Genomic DNA, 25,474 nt, shown 5'->3' with positions numbered 1-25,474 from the left:
GCATGACCTCTCAATTCCAGCCCGCCGATGTGCTAAAGCGTGTGGCCTCCAGTGCTAACGTGAAAAATCGCAACTCCCCCTCGTCCGCCCTCAATAAATGGCACATCAAGGAACCCATTCAAATGCTCCTTGATGGCCACGCCGTCCCAACAAGCCCCAGAATCAAGATCCTGGGCCTACAGCTGAAGACCAACACCAAGTGTGACGTATCCTTGGAGTGCCTCAAACACAAGCATCAATCAAATCATACACATGATTAGGAGAGTTTCCACCACGAAGCTAGGCCTCAAGGAATCTGACACCTTTCGATTAATTAAACCTTTCGTCCTCTCGAGAACCACTCACGTAAACCCCTGTCTTAGAAAGGGGGACATACATATAATGGTTAGAAAGGCGCTTGAACAAACCATTGGTCTTCCCATGAGTGCGTCCACAGAGAGGCTGCTTAGCAGGGGCTCCACAACACGGTGGAAGAGCTGATAGAGGGCCATCTTTCTAACCACAAGCTCCAATTGAGCAGAACTGCGGCGGGTCGCCGCATCCTTTACCAGATTGGCTGGGCAGCGCCGAATGTCACTCCGCTTGATGTACCCCCTGAACTCTTCGGGACAAGAACTAAAGGTGCCCTTTGCTTAGAAAGATGAACCCCTCACACGATGAGGATCGCCGTCATGCACGACCTCTGCAATCAACACCACCCAAGGTGGGGATCATGCAGTTATCTACATAGACGCCTCCCAACATCGAGGGCAGTAGTACGCCATCATCGTGGCTACCTCCAGAACCAACCTCTGCACGTGTGTCTCACTCAAGACCCAAGACATGACGGCAGCAAAAGATGCAGCCAAAGCCTTGGCTCTCAACCAGGAGTTCGAAAGGTAGTCCCCGATTCCCAACAAACCTTTCGGAATTGCCAATCGGTTTGGGTGTCCCGACCTGCACTGCGTGTGCTAAAAACCCGCTCCCCAAACGGTTCCACTCAGCTCATCTGGACAACGAATACGCCCACCAACAAGCCTGCGCTTTTACCCCCGTGCTATGGAGCTGCACGAGGACAGTCACCCGCTTGTCTCGTACAGGGACATGACCCACTATTATCGCTTTCAGAGACAGACCCTACCTTCGCCTTACCCTGGCCTTTCCAGAGAACAACAAACCACACGGCTCCTTCATACACCCGACGCGTTCTTACCTAATGCACCTGAGTCGCTACGACGCTGAATGTAATATTTGCTCAGAAGTAAGAACACTCCGCCACATAATCAGGGTGTGCGACTTAAGCCCTGGGTACCCTGCTCTCTTTCCGTCAACTACCCAACAAGAGCAATTGGAGATGCTGCTGTCAAGTCCCTCTCTGCCCATCCAGCTTCAGCTGGTAGACAGAGCTGAGGCGGCGTGGACTGCATATGGGCTCCAGTGAAGAAGGAGCCCCTCCCTTGGGCCGCAGTGTAGGCCATTCAGAAATCTGAATAGACGTATTTCATCTTCCTGCTCCTCCTTCTCCTCGTCCTCCAGCTACTCCTTCTTCGTCTCTGCCGCCGATCTCGTAGCCTCCATCCGCGGTGACAGAGGTGGAGACGTGAGGTCGTCTAACGCCGGGTTTGAGCTTCCTTTAATTTAAAATTTTTTTTTTTCATTCATGTTTCCAATAACCAACCTGCGTTCATGCATCATGCATTGATTTAGCCTTCCCAAGAAAATCTCTTCGAAGTAACAAAGGGTGTGGTTAAGTGTAATTCACTTTTCTCTGGTTTCACTATTTGTAGAGCGACCTGAGTGAATTTAAGTGTCGTCGCATGGGCAATCGTTGGGGGTGCCATTTAGAGCTTTGCGTTTCTACCCCATTCACTAGGTGGATTGGCACAATTTTTTTTATTTTTCTTCTTACGAACCAGGGCCTTTAAGCGGTGTAAGCATTTTTAAATCTCCCGCTGGGTATACAGCAGTCATCAGCATCATCGTGCAGATTATCCCGTGTTAGTAAAGTAATAATACCCGTAACGGGCAGCCATGGCTTCGGTCTCGCTTCGGTCGTTCTTCCGTTAACATTTAGAGGCCAAAACCCCGGAAGACGACTGTAGGCGATGAAGGAGACCACCGACGTCCCCTCCGGCTTGAGGTTCGCAGAACCCCGCTCTTTTTACCGTTTCTTACGCTGCTCAGCCCCGCCCTCAGCCGGAGGTCAGCATGGCTGGCCCGGACCTCGTACCGACAGCCGACCGAATGCGTGCGACAGATAAGCTGCGCCGGCAGCAACGCATCTTTCGAGTAGCTAGTGCAAGACTGCGCAAGGCAGCGAATGAGCTTCTGGAAGCCCCGTCTCCATCTTCGATCGACCTGCAAGAGGCCATTGACCAGCTGGAGAGCAAGTACACCGCACTTCATGAGGTAGACCAGGAAATCATCGATCTTCTTGAAAGTCATGAAGTTGAAATTGACTACTTCGAAGCCTTGACGTACCAAGGAACGATATGTCATGCCATAAACCACCTGCGCTCTGCCTTGAAGTCTCCGAAGGCTGTCGGCATGAGACGTAAAACCCACATCACTTTCGCCCATGAAGATGATCCTCCTCAACGCGGCTCACGCACATCGACCTCGGCCGTTGTCTTGCCGACGCTACAAGTTTCTGCTTTCGATAGTGCGCAACGTGGGCCCACGCGGATTGAGGACCATGTGGAGGCGATGGCCGACAGAACCCCGAACATTCCCGATATCGGCAACGTGAGCACTCCAAATCGTGTGGAGCTCAGCTTGCCGGTGCGGCAGACAGACGTCTTGAGGTTGCCGTCCCTGAAGAGGATCGAACAAGACAAAGGCAGATGCGACCACTTCGCGCTCACCATGGCGTCCGCAATTTCGACTCCGGATAGCGAGAGGCCAGAAACTTCTCTTGCGAACTTCGGCGGTATGGCGGTGCAAGAATCCGTTCTATACAAAGCTGAAAAGGGCTGTCTACCTCAAACCGGCTGCATACATCAAACCGAACAAGATCAGGCCTTCTTCAAGTTAGCATCGAGCGTCCCAACACAAGACGGGTTTGAAGAAAGTGAGGCAACGCCGTCCGCAGACACGGACGACTGGGCTGCTTCCACCCAAGCAGGCTACAAAAAACGTGAGGGAAAGGACGTGAAAGAAAGCAAAGCGCCACCACCGTACACGTTCGAGTATATCTTGGTTCCAGACTTCATGAATGAGAAAGCATTACCGCTGCAGCATCCTGAAATCCGCTAATCACCAATCGTCAAGTTAGAACAGGACGCTGCTCCCCGGTTCAAGTCTGTTTCGTTTTGCCGTCCTGAGGTTGAGAAGACCGAACCACTATTGCTAACCATTTCGGGTAACTGTAACGAAACACCGAAGCCTTGTCGAGAAACAGCAGTAACGCATATTGAGCTGACACCTTGCATAAAAGCAAGCTCGCCAGAATCTGAAACAGCAATTACAGAAAAGAAAACCCAAAGAAGGCGCAAGCCTGATTTGCAAACAACGCTCCAATCGCTGTACCAGAGCTACCGCAGCAGCGAAAACCTTAGAATTACCCGACATCTTCGTCACTACAGTTTTTTTAAACATTGGGGACTGGAAACTTGTCATCGAGCTTGAAGCATAGTTTTGTTGTCGAAAGCTTCAGCTTGGTGGCGCTCGGCTGTCGGGAAAGCGGCGAGGCGGCGGTTTCACCATTGGAAGCAGAAGGTGACAGCATTTCAGGGCAGCTTTCGAAGGAATGAATATGGCAACGACAACCAATATACTACGATTGCAGACGGAGTGTAAAACCCCACAATGATTTTCTCGTGAGTGGGAGTGGGGAGTAAGACGAGCCGTCTCAACCTAATGAAATTCAGCGTCCTTTGGAGCAACATAGGCACAGCCACGCCATCGTGCACACCGACAGAAGAAGCATTCGTTGTTCCCAGCTGCTGAGCCGCACACCGACGAAGCCATCGCCATACACCGCGACGGTCAGGGCAAGCTGCGAGATACGCTGAGGTCGAGCACCCTGTCACATGTTTCGCCATTGTTCAGTTCAGTTCGCCATACGAGGCAGCAGAGCTAGGCGAGGCGCCAAAGGGCAAACCTCGCAGTGTCGTGAAGCGCCAAAGATCTTGAAGACGGCGTGTATCTGATACGCACGTTTAACTTGTGCCGCAGCTCAGCGGTGTCCCAGACATGGCAAAGCGGCGCCGCCGTGCATACTGCTACAAGAAGCCCACCTGCCGCTCAAGATTTTGGATTCACTGCGGGACTCACGGCGCGCGAATCGTCCAGAGGTGGACGCACTCAAGCAGTGCTACGAGAAACTGCATCACAGGAACGTTTTCGAGACACAGTGCCACCTAGTAAAACTGTTGAACAGCTAGAAGGTTCGGTGTGTGGGGCAGCGTTTGTTTAAGGCCAGATACGAACGTCGAGGGCGCGGAAGGATGTTGAATCTCCCGATAGATATGAGCCACTCAATCACCATCATTGTCTAGACCGTGTCAATAAATCTGTCATCCCCGCTAAGGGCAGCCATGGCCCAGGCCTGCCTTGCGTCGTTCTTCCGTTAACATTTTGTTAACGTTCCGTTAACGTTCCGTTAACATCCCGGGTTTCGGCCCCAAAATGTTAGCGGAAGAACGACGCAAGGCAGACCTGGGCCATGGCTGCCCTTAGCGGGGATTACAGATTTAATGACACGGTCTAGACAATGATGGTGATTGAGTGGCACATACCCATTGGGAGATTCAACAAGCATCATGCGTTTTCTGCGACAGAACACTCACTACCCCTACCTGGTATTCGATAATAGGAACATTTATCTTCTCGTGCATTTCGAGCCTCCCACTCTGTTGGAGATCGAGAATTTAAGAGCAGACACGGCCCCCTGGGCAGTGCTTCTGGGTACCCTGCGGCCCCCGCACATGGCGTCGGTATTCAGCTCAGCTCTTCCATCTTTCAGACTACTCGCTTGAAATGTACCCCAAGCATTGGTGGCACAAGCTCAGTTTTGCACATGCATCGCTTACCGCACATCATAGACAGACAGGTTAAGGAACGCATCACTGCTTCCACTTATAACGAACAGCCTGAGGAAGTATATGTAGCCATTCCGAACAGTGGCAAACACCCTTGCGTAATGAAATACGTGCTTTAGTAAAAATTCTCGCATTTATGTTGAATGTCCTAAGGTACGAAGCGTTACGTACTTTAGGCCTACGTGGCTGATCTAGAAAGCTCTGCATCTTTCTCTTTGCATTCTTGACGAGTAAATATGTTTCAGGTTGCATCGTTAACGTCTCTAGCGTTGCATCGCTTACTGTGGTGAGTTCTTATAGCGGTTCGTTGCTCCTATTGCGACGGGAATGTCGACAATAGGAGTATTAGGACGCGCTGGAAAGATCGCTTGCTATTTTTAAACAACCTCTCTGACATCCTGTGTACGGGTTGTTCAATTACAAAACTACGTTAAAAGTCACAGATGTTGCACTTCAGCAGTTCCGATTTTACCATCTAAACGTTTCTTAGGCTAAGGTGCGAGATACTTCGATTAATCGTTTTCAACGTTTTTTTAGCGAACGCACCTGTTAAACTATAAAAACGTGGGAAATACTCTGACTTTTTAGGAATGGTTACAAAATAGGATGTCAGCCGCACTTCAACAAATCGCGGCTTTTCATGCAAAGTTTAAACCACCTGGCTTTGCTCTGGACAAGTAATGGCAGAATGCAGCTCCCAATAATTAGTTTAAACGCGTAAACATTTCTATGAGAATCTGCGAGAAATATTGTACGCCATACCATTTTGCGGCATAGCGAAAGGCTGTGTTAATTTTAATACCGCAACATGTAGAGCACAACCATCATTAAATATTTAAATTTTCGTCTAGAAGTGCGGACCTGGCACATCTCTTCTTGAATGTTGACTTCTTACTTAATAATCAACGGCGTTTGTTTTTGCCTTTTTTACACAACAAATATAAATACTACACAAAATGTATTTAGACAGCTAGGAGAACAAAAAATATTAGCCTATTGTACCGTGCAGCAAACCCAATAACGCATGCATCAAAGTAGCATAGTATTATACTTACAAATATTTAAACAATGTTGCTTTGAATCCTCACACTGCGAGTTGCGGAAAAAAACAAAGGCTCATTTCGACGCCGAAAGAGCGCAGAACTGTGCAATCTTTGCGGAGACGCCACTGTACACACCCAAACGTTCACATGCAAGTAATATCTTTCCGCATTTACACAATATCAAGCAAAAATGACTCATAGCGAGATGTTTACGGAAAAGAGTAACCCAGTCAGTAATCTCAGGCATTGCTAACAATGCATTATGCGTACAACCATCACCCAAATACACCCCAGTGCGATGGGTACCAATGCCATCGCGGCGATTTGCTAAACAACATCTCCAGAGGCTGTACATGCCGATCAAAATAAAACACTCTCAAGGCACGTCGGTGCATGCCTAGATAACAAAGTATTGTACAAAAATGTCCAAATTACCATTAAATAAACGTTTAAGAGTTTGCTCAAAGCTGTTCCAGAAGTTCTTGTTAGCTCTACACAAAAGGTACTTGCCTGCCGCGTGGGCTGCCAGGTATGATCCCGAGGCAGTTACACCCGGGCCATAGTCATGCGGGCCGAACCAGAGTCAAGCGACCCATACTTGAGTAGGTTCCCACCAAGGACGTAGTTTTACTTCCTTGGTTCCCGGAGTGAGGAACCGCCACAGTTCATCCGTTCACTGTCTGAGCGCGCTCCACAGCCAGAACCAGCAACATCGTATCAAACACAGAACCTCAAAAATACCAAATGTTTAGGCATTTTTCATGTTTATGCATGCTAAGAGATGTTTAAAATTACTCACGTTAATGCAGACTTGTGTATTTCTGCTGAAAATGTTATCATTTCACTCTTTATTGCAGCTATACAAAGCGCCTGCTTACAGCATGAGTAAAGCAGCCCTCGACCAGCTTACTAAGCACGCAGCTCTGGGTAAGTCTACTTCGTTTTAATATTCATTCCATCCTCAGATGTCTTGCAGCCACAAAGTGCGCCCGTCGTAGAGAAGGCTTTGGCACAACCCAGAAGGCTTGATTAGAGTGGCCTCTACAAAATCTGGTTTCAGGTGTCGGAAGATAGGAGCACAGAAAAATGCCGCTTCACGAAAAGGCTTACTGGCGCGGTACTAGTGCCACTCGACCGCCCTCTCCCCTCCTTGGTCTCTACCTTGGTGTCAATCCCGCTACTTGTAGCAGCCTCTCTGATACGATTTTCGCTGGTACTCGCAGGCAGTTACTGCCAATCGCAGTCGCGTTTATGGTCACGGTGTTCGGTTTCATAGGCTAACTTCTTTTTTTCAAATAGCCAAGTTCCCAATCACACCGAGCCCTGAGCCACGGCCGCTCGGTAAAAGGCCATCAAGCGGCAGTGGGTGACCACTATGTAGTAGGGTTGTTTTCTATCTTTCCATTTGCCTCGTAAGGTATCATCCAAGGCCTTGCGGCTTTGCTTCACCCCCTCATAGAGGGCGGCTTAATGCAGTGTTTAATGGGTTTTTTAACTTCCGTGCTGCTACTTTGTGGGTCGGTGTGTGCCGTACCGGTTTCCTTTACCTCCTCATACAAGTCCGAGGCAGCTTAGGAGAAAACTTCACGAGAAGATATCCATATACATCACGGCTGTAAATAGACCCACTTGCTTCTCCTGGCCAACGCCGACACACAGATGACGCCACATTTACTCACGCATGAACGGCTACTATGGCAGCTTCAGAACCCTGTAGTATGCCTGGAAGGTCAGAGACCACCTCCAAAAGGAACACATTGCGACAGCACGTCGACGACGAAATATTGCGCGAACGCTAGAGTTTACGCAATAAATTGGCCATTTTTCTACCGAGTTCAACATTCCTAGGCGGTAGGTGTCGAATTATGTAATTGTACTCACGGTGTTTGAACGTGGCCGTCTGCATAACCTCGCCTGTTCGGATCAGCCCAAGGGTATGTGTCCTGGATATACTATTTTGGCTATCTATTTGAACATACATGGGCTATATTATATAAAGCGTAAACACAAATGTCTTCTCCCATAATCTCTTCCAGAAAATGCACCATTTGGCGTCCGCGTTAACTCTGTAAAGTAAGTCGCAAACACTCGGTTTTTTACCATTTTGCAATTTCTGAATTACGTAATTATGGGGTTATTTTTTCTCTCACTCTTGGATTTCTACCTCTGTGTTTTGTTTGTTCCCGCCAACAGCTCATAATGCGAGCACTCATGTCCTGGCAGGCACATTTTCAAGGAACCAGTATCCTTAAGTTAAAAGTTCAAATACATACGAAGTGAGCGCTTAGCTTCACGTGGGCTAGATGTAACGGGGTTGCGGAGGGCTGAGTGTTAGTTTAGACCAATTACAAACCATTGGGACTCCGAGAATTGTTGGCTCACGGCCGTTTTCCTCATCTCGCACTTCAAAAAACGCCCGCCGCTGACCGGAACCGAACCCTCGTACTCAAGTTGACTAACGAGGAGACGTAGTAAACACGTTGCGGAGTGTAAAAATTGGTGCGAAAAATGAAATTCGCCGTAAAGTGATTCTCGAAACAACGAATTTTTAATGGAATATTAGAAGAAAAATACTTGTTTACACTGTGGAAAAATTATGCGCCATCAATAACATATATGACCATGTCTCTGGGTCATTTTTATGATCGAATTCGTCCGATCTCTCTTTTGACGAAGTAAGCCAGCACGTCAATGGCTTCTACAGTGTTAACTAACAGCCTTGACTTCCTCAAAAAAGATTGTGGTGCATATTTCCGTTAAAGGCCAACTGCAACAAAAATTTAACTGCCCCAAATTCTGCTTCAAAGTGTGGTACGCATCATTAAACTCTCTTGTGACCGAATGTTAAACTCTACAAACGCACAGTTTTCTATTGAACCGTTATAAAAGAAGCCATTCCATCCGACGCAGCACATAGCGGAGTGTCGCCATAACGTCTGGCCACTGCGGCGAACTTCCGTACGTGACGTGCCAGTCAGGGGGCCCTATTCTCGACTGCACAAATTGCCGGCATTTCGCCCATGTTTTTTTGCGTAAGCACGACGTAAGCAATCAGTGACGTGCTGCACCTGTAGCTATGACGACATGCCGTGTAATTTGACGAGTCACTCATAAAGATCGCTACCAAGGTATCCAATATTGTGCAAGAAAGATATAAAAACACTTGGCATGTACTATAAAAATTAAGACGGTAGCTGAGGCTGACAAGAAAAACACATTTCTGGAGGTAAAACTTGGCGCCAACACCACAAGGCGATCGAGTAACGTTGATCCAAAAGCGAGCGAAAGGCGGATGTCGAGCTAAAGAACATCACACAATTTTTTTACCGTATCTATTTATTTCTTTCAATCGCTTTTATTAACATAGCTGGGCTTTCTGCTTCAATGCAAGCTTTGTTGCGTTATCACCTTCCCTGCCGTCACCACCGCCACGCCACCGTCTGCTGCTATGTTACAAGTTTATGGCGTGATCACAGAAAAAGACGGCCGCGACCATCGCTTCTATGACACATAAGAGCAGCGAAGCGCTACGCCTGATAACCGCGGAGCGCGCCGATGTCGCCGATTCACTCATTCGTCAAGCTCGACTGCAATCAGCGCTGTAATGAACTAAATAGTCACTTTTCATTGTTATTTTTCTGTTGAGTTCGATCATGTGACCCAACAGCTTACTAGGACAAGTATGGACAAATGCCACGCATTGCGTTCTCTTTGTCATGGAGAGGCTTGTACTGCCCTCTTATGTTGCGGTTACGCCAAACAAATAATTTTTATTTCATTGCCAAACATAAAAGCAAAATACTGCATGTTATTTGTATGTTCCATGATCGCTGACTTGGAAGCAGTTGAAACTATAATTTGTTTCGGTAGGAAACATGCTTTAAACAGCGCGCATGCGAAACTGCGCCTGCTGCAAATTGCCGCACATTTCGCGGTGCCGTAAGCCGCGACAATATTGTGCCCTATTTTGCTTGTATTTTGCGACAAAAACAGCCACCATTTCCAAGCTGTTACGTAGCATTACGTCACTTTTACGCAGGCTGAAGTTGCCAATGCATGACGTAATCGTTCCCGCCAACTGTTTAAATTACGTCACGCCTTCTCAGCCAATCACAGAGGGGGTGTGTATTACAAGCAGTATTGTGGTTGAATAGCAAAGACGGGCTTACGTTGTCATGTCCGCTGCATTTAGTCTGGTTTTTCATTGCCGGCCAGGAATTATGCGCCTTTAGTAACGAGAAATAAGGCAAACTTTAGAACTGGTGTCCGTAGACGACATGAAACATCAAAATGACGAAAGCTCACACAACCGCTTTGTCAACAGGAAGCACGTGACCAAAATTGAAAGCCAATCAGAAAAGACTTCCGGAAAATTGCCTGAATTGCCGGCAATTTGTGCAGTCGAGAATAGGGCCCAGGATTCCCTTGCGGCCGTCGCCTCTCCTAAGTAGCCATCTTACGTGCGGCCTCACGCATGTGAGCAGTGTTGCCAATTTAGCTATTTTGTAGCTAGATCTACCTACTTTTGGACTCATCTAGCTACCAAAATTTTAATTTAGCTACGAGTAGCTGTTTTAGCTCCTTTTTTGTGGCACGTAAAATGGTGCTGTACGGATACAACCGATGGTTTCTGGGCCGAAGTCGGTTCCTATAAGGACGCGCATGGTGACAACCCCTTTGCCGAGCTGGCCACGCTCGCCATGACAGTGCTGTCGTTGCCTTTCTCAAACGCTGGAGTAGAAAGATGCTTCAGCGATATGAGCATCGTGAAGAGTAAGCGTCGTAATAGGTTGGAAATTTACACATTGAATGCACTGCTAAGTGTAAGGAATGGGCTTCAGAGGCATAAAAAATGCCATGAATATAGCTTGCCTAGTGACGTGGTGCTGTAGAACAGACAATTGGGCTAGTTGGTAGCTGTTCATCTTGAAAGTGGAAGCGCTCACAAAACAGGAACGAAAGTAGAAAAAAACATAGCGCCGTGTCGTCTATGTTTTTTCTACTTTCGTTCCTGTTTTGTGAGCGCTTCCACTTTCAAGATGTAGTGACATGGTGGCAAAAATCGGCACGATGGCATCGTACTGAACGGCTGCGGACAATACTCTGCAAGCTGCAGACATTATCGAAGAACTGTGTGTACAGCAGGACTGATTGTTTTTATGTGCTACCATTGGTTATAATTGTTTTGCTCTACGCCTTCTACTGGAGTTGCTAATAGATAGTTCTGTTTTTGTTCGCCAATGTGGTTGATTGTTCTTTTAGAAGTACGCCGAAATCTCTTTTGTACGTTTTGTGTATGAAATGTTATTCTAGATGGTTTTGTTCGTTGCAAATGGGCAATTTTATTGATATATGTTCAAAGATGACGTGCTCCCATTTATGCGGACGGAAAAGTTTTGTTAATAAAACCACCATCCAAAAAGCTTTCAAATGTTTTTGTGATACTTTTGTGTTCATCAGTGTGGCCGTACTCGTGCTACTGCATATGGCCAAAAAAAAACATAGAAATGCTTTGCGTAGGGTTTAAAACGGGCACTAAAAATTCTATACTTGATTAAAGAAGTCCTTAGGGTCGAAGCAATTTTTGTTTCTTTTATTTTTTACATTTGTACATTTTGAAAAAAATTTCAGTTTCGATTTTATAGGCGTCTGGTACGCCTATAAATGTCATTTTTAACAGGTTTACAGAGCATTGATGCATCCGGAGCTCGTCTTTTGTGAGCGCGCAAGTCTTTACGCGTTGCGAAAACTACGACAGCCATAAATTATTGGAATCAAACTAGCAGCACATTTAATATTTGTTCATACATGTTTTGCGTAGCTGCCTTCAAGAAAACATGACTTGAGACCTGTGTTTCATCTTTGAAAATAATACAGCTGCCAATAAATGCTTTACACACGCAGAATATGTTAATGAAGCGCTTGAAAAAATATTTAGCTACATTTAGCTCCTTGCTGGATTTTTTAGCCACTTCTAGCTATTTCACGTTGCCATCTAGCTACTTTTGCTCGCCAACATTTGGCAACACTGCTTGTGAGCAGAGTCGCGGCCGCTGGATGCGAGCGCACGCCTTACGTCGCGTGGCCGAGGCAGAGTAATTCGTGCCTCCTGCATGAATACGTGCTTTCATGCGTTTCCGTAATGCAAGAAGCTGAAGAAGCTCTGGGTTGCCGAGACTTGAAATAGTTTTAGCGGACCGTTTTCGACTGTCCGATCCAGTATCGGCGGCCCACTCAGGGCAACCGTACCCAATGCCCTTCGCGGCCACGCATGCGCAATGGCGCTCCCGCTTGCTATGGGAGCGGAGCCGACCGTGAAAAACGGTCAGCTAGTAAATTCGACGAGTGCCGGTGCCGGTCTACGCGAGGAAATACACCGACGGCGAGCGATTTGCACAACACCAATTTCGTGGTAGCGACGGCGGAGCAGGCTCTCGGTTGACTCGCCGAGCACGCGAGACGCGTGTACGGCCTACGCGAGGCGATACGCTGTTGGAGCGGCCGGTCGTTGCGTCGGCGCGCGAACTACTACTACGGCAGCTGTGCGGCGCACTGCAAGCTCGTCGCCGGCGTCTACCAGGGCGCAATACGCAGAACGGCCGGCTCGAGACGCTACGGTGTAAGAGAGTTTTAGCTGACCGTTTTCGACGGCCCGCTCCGGTGTCGACGGCCCGCTCAGAGCAACCGGAGCCAATGCCGTTTGCGGCCAAGTGCGCCACGCATGCGCAATGGCACTCCCGGCTTGCTATTGGAGCGGAGCGGACCGTGAAAAACGGTCAGCTAAAAGTCTCCAATGTCGCGGCAGATCGGGACGCGAACGGGTGCGGCAGATAGCTGTGCAACGCACTCTACGCTCGTGGCCGGGCGTCTAACGGGGCGCAATACGCAGAACGGCCGGCTCGATACGATACTGTGTTGTCGTGGCTGATCGGGGCGCGAAGGGGTACGGCAGATAGCACGATACGGTGTTATCGTGGCCGATCGAGGCGCGAACGGGTACGGCAGATAGCTTTGCGGCCCAATGCACCATCGTGGCCGGTCGACTCTTCGAAAGCGGGAGTGGCGCGACAACGGCCGACGCGAGGCGATAAGCGGTTGTCACGGTTATCGCGCCGGTCGGGGAGCGCACAAGTACAGCACGCGGCGCACTGCACGGAATCGATTCAGTTCAAACAACTTCGTCAAAATTTAAATGAAAAATAGTCGCTGTTCGTAACACTTCTGTCACCAAAAAGATAAGCGACATTTGGCAGCATTGAGCCTAGGGAAAGGTCGCTGCTTCACGACGCCAGTGAAGACACTGCAGTGCTTTCGCCGCTGCATGGCATCAGTATCTAAAGATTTGGCGCGGGCACCCTGCTAACAGGAACAAAAGGGCCCGTGTAAACAAAAATAAAAGTTTGGATTTGAACTTTGATAGCATGCTCTGTAAGCGGTTTCTTACACGCTAGCCGGCATGTTTCGACGCTTTCCACCCACGGTAGCTTTTCTTTTTCTTTTCTTCTCTCACAAACACAGGATTGTTCGATCGGTACAGGGCATATTGGCTGCGCCGGCGCCCATCTAGTGCTCAACACTGCCTTTTGTGAACCTATTTCTTAGCTCCCAGCTTCACCACGACGCCTCGCGATGCCTGTGTTTTCAATTTACCGGACGTCTACACGCGCGTCTCAGCAGCTCGCAGCGAAGCAATAATGGTTGCACGAACTTCCCAACCCCTCTCCGAGCTTGTTTTAAGTGTTTGAAGAAAAGGACACCCCGAAACACGTCGAATGCACGCCGTGGTCTCGCAGGCAGCCACGGGAGAATCTGCGGGCTGCGCGCACTCGAGTCCTGAGTGTAACGTCACTTCCGGCCAGCCGTAATGGGAGCCCTTTTTTTCCAGATTTGGTTTGAAAAGAGCGTTTTTGATGTTTTGCGATGCAGCGACGCACATTTGGTCCGCCAAAGTTTGCAGGAAGCAACTTTTAAGGTAATACTACCGCAAAGTAGCGCATTTGGAGCAGAAACGTTTGTTGCAGTTGGACTTTAAGCACGCCAAACAAAAATTTAAAATATCCAAATTTAGTAACACCTCAAGGTACATAAATTACAAAGAGGGATTATATTTTATGCTGTCAATGAATAGGTTGCTTTTGCAGATTGAGTTTCTCCAGTTCATTTCAGTGGACATTATGTTACGTGTGTAACCCGTGCCAGAGCGCAGACGTTGCCATTCGAGTCGTATCTTACTGGGCATTGTTAAGCGAAAACGTGATGTAGGGGATAACTGCTTCCTAGGCCCGGTATTTAATATGAACGTACATGTTCAGTATGTCAGCGATGGTTTTGGTAAGCCGTTTTCTGAAGCAGTTCGTCAAAGGGTGGTACTCACTGGCATTTCGTTGAGACTTGCCGCACAAAGTGGAGACTTCCTGCAGCATTTTCGCAGTGAATGTTCTTCCACGGTTCGTAATAAGAACTACAGGAGCCCCATGAAGCAGAACTATGCTTGTGTGACAAAATTCGGCCACCTCAAGCGCCGTGGCCTTTCCAATGGCTTTTGTTTAGCCGTACATCGTCAGATAGTGTCGACTGCTATCAACATGTTGCCCGCTGTAGAGGTGAAAAGGGAGCCCATGAGGTCCATGCCGGCCTTCTGGAACGGCGCTTCGGTAATTTGAACTGGTTGGTGAAATCCGGCTTGGTGAAGCTTGGCAGTTCTGGCAAGTTTGAACGCAGTGTCCCAAGCTTGCGGAGAGCTTAGTACAGTAATAAGCTTTCTTGATTCTTCCAAAGCGTGCACTGAGTAACCGAGGCGGCCAGATGCCGAATGATCATGACAAGCCTGCAAGATGGCGTTTCGTAAAAGTGAGCGGACGAAAACACGATATTACTGGCCATTCAGGGAGAATTTTCTTTTGTATAAAACGCCGCTACGACGAGATGGCCCTGGTAGACCTCTAACAAGGGACGTGGTTGGGCTAGTAGCGTCGCCTAGCAAGAATTAAATTAGTGGTAGCAGTTGTTGGTACCCCTGCTGCTGTTCCGAAGTGGTGGCCGCACTCAGAACTGGAGACAATGGCCCATTGTTGGTGTCGTCTTTATCCGCTGGCGGAGTTCCGAGCGGTGATTTCGATAAGCAGTCTGCATCAGAATGTCTCTTGCAGATTTGAAGACGATGGTCATATCACAATATTGGAGTCTGAGACTCCGGTGTGCGAAGCGGCCAGACGGGTTTCTCAGGTTCGTAAACAAACTCAGAGAGTGATGGTCACGTATGACCTTGAACGCACGTCCATAAAGGTACGGCAGAAATATTAGAGAGTTTTAGCTAACAATTTTTGAAGCTTCGCTATGCTCCTAACAGCCAGATTAGCGCAACCGGAGCACCAGCGGCAGAAGGGCTTTTAGCTAAGCGATAGCCGTTGCTCCCGTAACTGGTCGTGCCCTATGCGTGTGAAAACCAAAACGTCATCGCAAACTTCCTGATACAAATTGGAATTTGATCGCTCAAGTAGTGTAAATTACCATATTTACTGCCTTACTTCGCCTATTTAATACAATGTAGTTGCTTACACTTTATAATGGTTCGAAATTATTTTAATTTAAAGAAGCCGCTAAACTTTCCAATAGTCAAGACAAGGCTGTCTTTCTCGGCGCTGCATAGAAGCAGCCCCTCGCTTCGGTCGGCGTTTTTCGCTTCCGTACTAAAGCTCGTTGAGGAGTGTGGCACCTTTGCCTATTCGGAGGAGCTGTAGCTATTTCGTCGCTCGCGTTTCAACTAAAAAAACAGAGTTCACGGGAGTTCGCTCGCATCGCGGGGAAGCCGTGTTGATAATCCTCGCGGTAACGTAAGCTGCCGCGACGTTCCATTGCCCCGGTCAGCGGACGGAGCCCCGCTCCCGTATCACCGCTAGCGGCCTTGCACGCCACGCATGCGCAATGGCGCTCCCGCTAGCTATTGGAGCGGAACGGGCCGTCAGAAACGGTCAGCTAAAACTCTCTATTAAAACTGCCCACACAACAGCTAGGCATTCGTTTTTTTGTGGATGAGTAGTTTCTTTCCACTCGCGACAGCGTTGGGCTTGCGGGGCCGCGGTGCAACAACTGATCGAGGCCAGAAAAAAAAGAAATGATGATGTATTTCGATGAGTTTGCACCTCATTACTGGAGGCAGTTAGACAGAGATCCCTGGCACAAAAATTGACACGTGTCGTCTTCGTCACGGCTCGCGGGTTGATGGTCATACCTGTCAAGCCTATGACCATGATGAGGATTATTGTACGACACGCAAGAACGGCGCACACCAGCTCCAGATGATTGGCACTGCCGGCAGAGTGAGAGAGAGAGAGAGAGAGAGAGAGAGAGAGAGAGAGAGAGAGAGAGAGAGAGACGTTTATTTGAGCCGCTGATGTGGCAGGGGATCCCTATTTCGGATACAAGCAGGTGAGCAGAAAGCCTTCGCTCTGGACGTCCGGATAGCCACTGGCCAACACTTTACGCTGCCTCCGCACCATCTGCGCTCGAGCGCGAAATATACACGTAGCAATATTTTACAAGGCGAGCGGCGGGTAGAAAAATCATTTTGACGGGCAATTCACCTGTATCTTTCAAAGTATGTGAAAAACAGCTTTAAAATCCTCTATTCTGAACTTGGAACACTCTCACAAAACAAAAATGTAAGACTGTCTGGATTTCGAGAACTCCATTGCTCCCACCGTTTCTGAATGTTTAGCAACTTCTAATAGGAAGGTATAGTAAGAAAATTGTGCCTGCTATCATTACAGGAGGTCAATAACGCAAGAACCAGCTTTGGGGAAATTGAAAATATATAATTTTTAAATCGTTACTTAGGGATCGGCGAACTAATAGAGATTCTATAATAACGACCTCTATTACTTTTATATTCACTGCTGAAAAAAAAAGCTCTACAATGAGCCTGAAACAGGTTCTTCAAGGCGACTTTCCAAGCCATTTATTTCTTGGATCTTTTTGGTCTCATAACTACAAGAAAATATGTCTCCTCACCAACTTCTATCCCCGTCTCGCCGCAGCCATACTGCTAATGCTGCTGCTCACCCATTGCGATTTCTTTACATTTTATTCTCGACCTTATTCTAGACACCTATATAAGTTTCTGCTTGTATCTATCGCCCTGAAGTTTACAACGTAAATGTGGTCGCTCGTTTCTTTTTCTGGAACGTCAACTTTATGAAACTTTCCATGGCCTCCAGGGCCAACGCCAATTTGTTTCAGGTGTTGGAGAAAGACTCACATTCGGGGCCGCTTGAGTCGCCAGTCAAAGCAAAGTCTCCATTGGATCTATGCTCGAATTTCAAGTAACGGAAAAAGCGTAGTATTTTGTTTGACAGCCGTTGCCATGACACTATAGAATGTAGTACTTATACCCCTTTTTTGTATGGTTTGGGGCTGGGCTGACAGCTCCTCAGAGGGGAATGTATTCTTCCACTTGTTTAGTATTCGTTACCACAACAAATGGAGAGTCTCTTAATGTCTGCGTACCTTCATAATTGATTTCTTCGTATTTCTCTTTCACCGTATGACTAAGCTGGCAGAGGGCCGTTCCTGCCGTCTTATTTGAAAAGGTTTTCCTTACTTGTTCCACAATAACGTCATCCCCTAAGGATCTGCTGTTGCTATAGTTACTCAAATCCCTTTCGTTCCCCAATTACTTTTGTCAAGTAGGGCCTTACAAAGGCTCCAGATATTTTTTTTGCCTGTTTTATGCACCGGGTCAGTGGAGGGAACCAAAGCGTCTGCTGAGTGGGTGCCACAAATTCAGTCGCAGTTTTCTAGTTGAACAGCAGAGAAATATTTTGGGTGACAATGTCTGCACGCACGAAGGAAAGCTCTTGGTTCGTGTGGAACGTTCATAGTACGATTGCACCTGTTATTGTGTACGGTTCGTAATATTCGTTGAGTTCACCCTCAGTCGACCTAGGTAGGATTACGAAACAGAGCTTGTAGGACCACCCTTTTGAGTTCCTCTGGTTGTCAAACACATCAGTTACTTCCAAAACAAGGGAAAACATACAACACCAAACATTGTGATAATGTAGGTCATATTTCGAACTCGAAAGGAAAGAGACGATCTGCCAGATGGCCTAACAAGTGCCTCCGCACAGTAGACTGTGCTTCATATTTTATTTCTTACGCAAAGGTTCAAGCTTACACTTAAAAAAACGTTGACTGCCGCGTAAATACGATTACTGCAACAGACGTTGCGAATGCATATTACCAGTAGTCAATACGCTCGATATCATGTTTTACGCGTTGTTTCTCTTATGCTCCAGCCCTGGCTTCATCAAAACAGCATTTGCAAAGGCGCCTGGCTTCACTGACGAGGAATTCGAGAAGGTTTGTTAAGAAATATCTGCACGTTATTCTTCTTTTTAAGCATGGCAATCAGCATTGTTATACATTGTAAAAAAACGGCAACGCAACAGACGAGACAGAAAGAGAAGAAGAAACACACATGCGCTTTCTTTCTTTTGCATTTGCTTTCTCACATTTATGTGCCAACAAGCTGAAATTTCCACTATTTCGCTGTAATATTATACCCCGCGAGAAAACCTGCAACGATACACATGAATCAATGTGGTCGTTGCTTTGGGTTCCGGAATTCATCATAGCGCGAACGAATGTAAATTACACCTGTGGTTTCCTACCTTGGGACGTCCTTTTGTATGCCTAGAATATGTATCAGCACTTCATTGTATTTTTGAAAAAAAAAACTTTCAAACTTCGAACTTTTGATCTATAACAACACAGGCTGCGGTTTTCAATTTCCAAGACAATTACAATAAAACTTGTGAAAACCCTTCTGTACGTGCTACCATTGCCTGGTTCTCTAAATTCTGCGTATATTCTCTCACACTTTTTGTGCTCTCCATTAGTATCCAATACGCAGCAAGTCGTGGTCTCGGCTTGCAAAACCCCGTTGCACTTGGTAATGCACCACGAAATGGAACCTACAATATTCAGTAGGTACGCACTGCTCACAGTTGTGAAGGCTATCGTCTTTTTTTCTTTGGGTGTGTGTCTCTTACAAAATTTGACCTCATTTTATTACACACTCACTTTACTAACAATGTTGCTGCGGAGATGTATTATTGCACAGTTATATTCCTCCACAATTCTGTCATTTATTTACTCAAGATACCTGGTAGAATCACGGGGAGCATAGATTAAGCGGAAGCGGATAATATGAATAGACCAAACATACGAAATACTGACAGAGCTATGCAAAAATTAACAACCGATGTGGCAACTCTGTCGAACACACACAAAAAGTCGAACATATGTTCAAGCTCAAAACACTTACTCGGAGATACCAAAAACTGTGGTAGACTCTGATCTATTCTATTTCAGATATACAACACGCTTACCATCTTTTTTAGTGAAAACTCGTTCCTGACTTCATTAGCAAGTCGGTACACCTGCACACTGCTGATATTTGTTTGAACTATGTTAAAACCAGTGCCCACTCAAAAGACTTGCTGGCTACCATTTAAGTGCCAGTATTTTTTTTTATACTCAGATACTCCAAAGCACTGTAAAAAGGTTACCCAAGATCTTAGGACGTATTATGACTTCCTTTTTACCCGAGACGTATTGTGAGTTCCTTTTTATCCTGCGCAGGATAGCTGGCGCAGCCACGAAAAGGTCAGTGGCAGCTGGAGGGTGCAGGTCGTATTGCCGGATTTTGGGAAGCTTGACATAGATGTAACCTTAAGCAATACTGCGAAACGGTAGTCAGCACGACCGCAAGTCTAGCTTTCAAGCTGCAAAAATGCGAGTCTGCAACGCAATGCTTGAGACCACCTAATCATTGAAAAACGGCAAGTGCGAGCTTCCCGAACAAGCACTTCGGGAATTCGACTGTAGTCACAGATCATGGGGACTGTTGTGGGCGTAGGCTGCAGCCATAATCCACAAACAAATTATGGGAGCGAACGCTAACGCGTAAGACTTGATGGTAGCGAAGCAGTACGCTACCTTCACAGCCATCACCAAGAATTAAGCCCGGGATTGCAGCTGATTTGCTTTTTAATCGCTGCTGCAACGACCTTTACTCCATCATTGCTGCTATAAGTGCGATCTTCTTTCATTTTGTGGGGAAGTTATAAGTATTTGACACCGCCTTGGAAGGGCGTAGGCTAGGTGTGTCTTTCTCGTTCCGAGCAAGTGTTCCTACGATTAGGGCAATCGCTGGAGATTTTTATTTTCGTTCCGAGTAAGTGTTTCCACGATAGCAGCGAACGAAGGAGTTTTTTTCTCACCAGTCTTGGCGAATCTCCCGAAGTTGGTAGGCTTGCCTAGATAAACGTGTGCCGGGGACGCTGGGCGCTCACTGCCAAGCACGCGCACACCAGTTATCGGCATTTTCATGCCTTTTTAACTGCGGGGCGGTCGCCGCAATCTTGGCCAATCTTCCTAAGTTCGTATGCTTTGCTTGACAAACTTGCGCAGGAGACGCTGGGCGTCCGTTGCGAGGCACGCACACAAAATCACTAGATATTTTTTAGGGTTTGTTAACTGTCGGGCGGTCTCATGGAGGCCTGCACTCACATGCACGCGCTTTCTTCGACTTTTTAACTGCTGACACAAAACGTTAAGATTTGTTAAACAGCTTCGCTTTTAATAACGACGACCTCTGCACGGCGGTCAAGATCAACTACTTCAGCTGCCTCGTGAACGGGGCAGCTGCAGCGGTCAAATCGGGACTCGAAGCAGCGAAGAACGCCGCAAGGACATCATTGAGATGCTGAAGAAGCGCCTCAGAGATTACCAGAAAATCATGCAATGTCACATGCGTGGGCGTCTTGATTTGATGCCACTATCAGTGTGATCAGACGTCGGACAACTGAGGCAACTTTAAGACACGGGCCAAGTTGATATTTGAAGCCTCAAGGCAATTGCGATGAGGTCAACTACATGTAGCACCATGCTGTGTAAACTCCTGCTAAGAGTCCTGCGGTGGAGATGGTCCTCTGTTTCCGTGACGGGTGCAAGACGTCATTTGCTTCAGCTGCTTCTTCGTCTAATCCACACGGTTACTCAACCGGTAAACAACCCTGCTCAAGCAAGTGCTGCAATTGCCTTCATAATACCTTAGCCATCAGCTCATGTGTTGGAAGAATTATAGACCCACGTGTATACAAATTAAAACTATTGTCGCTCACTTTTTACAAGATGGTTGTAAACGTTTCGAAAGGTACGACATCAAGTAACAGGTAATGCCGCTTCAACGCCTCAGCTAAACGAAAGGCTCGGTTCGCAGCTTGTTTCTCAAATTAGTGTATAGTTAAACTGATGCTGCATACAGGCTACGGTAGCCTGTATTTGAAACTACAATTACAATACAATACGTTGGATCATAGTATCGCTGGAACCAAAACTGATCCTTCGCTGAACAGCGCTTCTACACTATGCTTCCCTTTAGCCCCCCACCCCCAACGCCACCCCTCACCCTGAATAGGTAATACCCAGTGACTGCGTTACTGTAGCAAGAGAATACGATCGGAAATCGTCGTTGCATAGAAGAACGCAAGTGTACCCACCAATGTGAATCGCTTGTCATACTTTTATCCCAGACATTTACGACAAAACATTTAACAATTTATTTCCGTGTTTCCTATACTAACTTCCGTAACACTTCTTGTGGAATTGTCATGCTTTACATTTTCTATAAACGTGCCAGCCGTGCGGGCATATGCACCTTCATTTAAACAAAGCAATCGAAGCATCGGTAGCGGAAATACGAATTTCGTATCTATTTTGCAATTATTTTCGCTTTCCTCTCCTAAGTTTATTACGCTCTACAAACGAACGAAATAGCAGCATGCTCTTTGGGGCACGAATCTTGTCAGGATCGACTGGGAATCTACGGAAGCCGAGTCAACTTTTGGTAGGCCGGTGTGTTCTTGTCGTTGTCGACATGTTATGACAACATGATCTCAGGATTCGGCATAGGAGTCAGTGGTCGTCGCCAGTGGTGTGTCTGCTGATATGGCTGCGGCGTGACGCAAAAGGGATCGTGTAAGCCCGGTGCCGTGACGGCGAGCTCCCGATTTCTTTGCTCACTTTCGTTTCAGGTTTGACATGGGTCGACAAAAACGAACACTTCACCCTTCTGTTATGGTTTGGTCGACAGTCGCATTTACAATACCTACCACCTCCCGTTTGCTCTACTCGATGTAGGCCGAATCCACGGGGACTGCAGTAGAGCAGTGTGGTCACCGCGAAGCCGAGCAATCTACCCCTGGCTGACTGTTTCTGGCTTCCTCCGCCAGGGCCACGTGCATGCGCAGTCGCGTTGTGGATGAGGCAGATTTCTGGCTAGTTCACTGCGCACACTCGGCGTAAAAACCGAGCCATCGCTCGTCAACGTCGGTTTTCCCGCCCTCAACCTCGACAAAATTAAAATAGAATCCTTCGTCATCTCTAAGTACTGCTCTAAATACTTGTGCTGATTTTCCCCCATCACTGCGTTTATAGGCTCGTAATTTCTGGGGCAGGTGCTGGTTTCCTTGGGACACTTTTGGATTGTTATTGTGACACTTATAATATCATCAGATAAACAACGGCAACTGATTTTCTTTTCGATGAAAGCCCAAGCTATCACTTTTTGCCCTACAGAAGGAAGCCCAGAAGTGTCCCAAATTTGACTGGTCGGCTGAGATTCTTCTGGACTACGTGGCTACAACTTTTCTGCTAGCGCTTTCATAGAACCAAAAGAGCATTTACGAGGATTTACACATCTCTACCTGAGGCGTGAGGAAATTCGAAACGCCGAAAAGCGCTTTCAGAGACCAAATTTGGAGTGAAGCATGAAAGGTTATCCTCTACCTGCACCACCAGTTTCTCTTCGATTTTGAAAACTCATCTGGTCTGCGCGTGGCTTTAATATTTTCTAGCCATTTTCGGTGAAGTATTCCTTTCTTATGATAGACGAAGCATAGAAAACACTAAGTCATTTTCGCCTTTTTTTGAGCGGAAAGAACCTACAAATGCTTTCAGTGCCTTTTAGTGTTGGTCAAGCCAATCCGAAATATTTTACATGCACCAGCGGTAACAAAGAACGAAAAAAACTGTTTTTTTTTGTAAGCGAAGCTTGTATTGGCTGACTATGTCACCCTCGACGTTGATGTTGGCGGTGTACGCCAAAGCTCCCTACTCAGTTCCTTCCTTTCCTCCTCACCGACAGCTGGTGGCCGGATCAAGCCATACTTCTAAACAATCACCAGCTCTCCCTCCCTCCAGAGAAGGAAAATTGTGGTTAGCTAGCTCCGTGCGAACCGTTTCTCGATTTCAAGGCCTCCCCTTCCATGGGTAGGGCGCGCTTGGTTCGCTTTGCCGAAATAGCAGGCAGCGCTGAAAGAACGACAACGGGAGCACGCCCGTAAACCTGCGCGTGCTCGGCAGCTAATCCTGAGAATTGGAAATTGGAAAGTCATGCCAAATAACAACAGTGGGCCCTGAGAGCGCTTCAGGAACCAAGGCTTGGGCATTTGGTTTCAAAGGCATTGCCCAAGAGATTCGTTTTCGGTTTCGCAGTGTTGGACAAGATTTGCGTGCACCATTGTTTCCGAGAGGAAACACAACTTGTGTTTTTCAACATACGGTACATAGTAAATAATATGCTAAACACAGCCCCCATCTGTGTTACCTCTCGTCAATCAAATTACCGCACAATTTTCTGCCTTACCCTTCGGACTTAACTTGTGCACGAAGGTGGAAATGTGCACTTAACCCGTAACCATCTTTTCCACCTCGTTTTTTTTTTTTCAGGTACTGGAGCAGACCATGAAGACGCGTCACTCCATGGGTCGCATCGGCAGCCCTGAAGAAGTTGCCCGTTGCATCGCCTTCCTGGCATCAGAGGACGCTTCCTTTGTCACGGGCGTCAGCCTGCCCGTCGACGGTGGCCTGCTCCTTATGTCAAGCTTCGATTCCAATTCAAGGGATAAATTTCACGGCACAGCCTCAGCCACCTAAACATAACTGTGGTACTGAGGATTGAAGAAAAAATTAATGGGCTGTCCGTACAGTGCGTACAGAAACCTTAAAATGATTTGAAAAAATTGGAAAGTAGTGCAGTACTCTTGTTGGACGACCAGAATGCAGTTGAACACCCATTTCCACCAATCAGGACACAAATAAAGGTGTCGGGCCTTTATACTGCATTTAATTTTTTATAAAATCATCCCAGGCATGCGAACATTTTGTTGCGCGTATTTTTTTTTCAAACGAGTAGGGTGGTGTTACGGGTACCAGCGAAACCTGTAGTCTTGTCCTGTTTTTTGTATAAAAGAAGGCTTTCACTTTTGGCCGTTTAGTATTTATTGAATTTTAAGTCATATTCGCACATTTGCTTTCCTTGTTGATTCTTTGAAGTAGGTACTTTTGTGTCTGCCAAGACTGACTCCTTGTCTATTTCTGCCCTCGATTTAAATACGTGGGAACGTATAAAAGAATGGCAAACACTGATAAAGTGAAACGTGGGTTTGGATGGTAAAATGTCTGGCATTTATTGGAAGGAATTAAAATATTCTTTTTCAGCTATTCAGACTGGAATCCGGGAGACAAGGCAATATGGGAAAATACTCCTTGCTCTTAGATATTTCGCTGAAGCCTAATCCAAGCGATTTCTAATGCCACATTACGCGAAGAGTGCGTACGTGGTACCATACGTTGATATAAACTCGTTTAGCTAGCGCTTCTTTTCGAGTCTCTAATTTTGTGGTTGGAAAAAAGAAAGTAAAGTGCTTCTAATAGGGCTATACTATTAAAAAGGCAAAAACGAAATCCGCATTGTTAGGTGGGTGTTTTCGGCTCCCTCTAAAAAAAAAACATACATGCATTTTTCAGCTATGATGGATTGCAACCTACCAAAGTAATATTAACCAGAATACATATCTGAGGAATACTAAGGTTCAACGCATGTGAGTTTACATTTGGTTTCAAGCTTGGGCTAGCGGAAATAAAAAATATATACGTATAAAAACGATATTTCCCATAGTTCTTGTAGCTATGCAATTCTTACGTAGTGTCGTTTGAGTAAAAGTATAAACACCGGTAACGCTACCATGGTAGATAAGAGCGAGTGAACACAAGGCTGATGCATATACCAACGCCTTTTTTACACTAAGGATAGGCAAGAAACTTTCTAACAGAAGACATAAAGCCTTCACGAAAATCTCATGCACACATCTTCATGGCCACAGAAAATGTTTTTGGTTTAGCCCTTGCAATTTCCCTTACCACACCTTACCACCATGGTCATGTACGTTCTATAGTTCCTGGTTAACACTTGACGATTGCCAACTAACGGAAGTTGGGTTGGTGTATGAAGGTAAAGAATTATTTAACTGAGTGACGTCTTGAACAGTTCAGTTCGTTACA

General features: G+C 46.8%; 1 protein-coding gene across 1 annotated transcript in view; it reads left to right on the top strand.

Annotated features, from left to right (window-relative positions):
- Positions 1-25,071, top strand: part of LOC144146731 (putative oxidoreductase TM_0325) — a 43,321-nt gene extending 18,250 nt beyond the window's left edge. Inside the window, exons 5-10 of the mRNA XM_077678659.1 lie at positions 2,273-2,456; positions 5,253-5,307; positions 6,922-6,991; positions 8,101-8,137; positions 18,361-18,424; positions 23,861-25,071. Coding sequence (XP_077534785.1) covers positions 2,273-2,456; positions 5,253-5,307; positions 6,922-6,991; positions 8,101-8,137; positions 18,361-18,424; positions 23,861-24,067 — 617 coding nt within the window. The 3' untranslated portion in view covers positions 24,068-25,071. The remainder of the gene's footprint in view (positions 1-2,272; positions 2,457-5,252; positions 5,308-6,921; positions 6,992-8,100; positions 8,138-18,360; positions 18,425-23,860) is intronic.
- The last annotated feature ends 403 nt before the right edge of the window (positions 25,072-25,474 follow it).

This window comes from Haemaphysalis longicornis, unplaced genomic scaffold, assembly GCF_048455015.1.
Source record: "Haemaphysalis longicornis isolate Haplotype H1 unplaced genomic scaffold, Haemaphysalis longicornis Haplotype H1 scaffold_7, whole genome shotgun sequence".
Classification (NCBI taxonomy): Eukaryota; Metazoa; Arthropoda; class Arachnida; order Ixodida; family Ixodidae; genus Haemaphysalis; species Haemaphysalis longicornis.
This window is presented reverse-complemented; position numbering and strand designations above follow the sequence as displayed.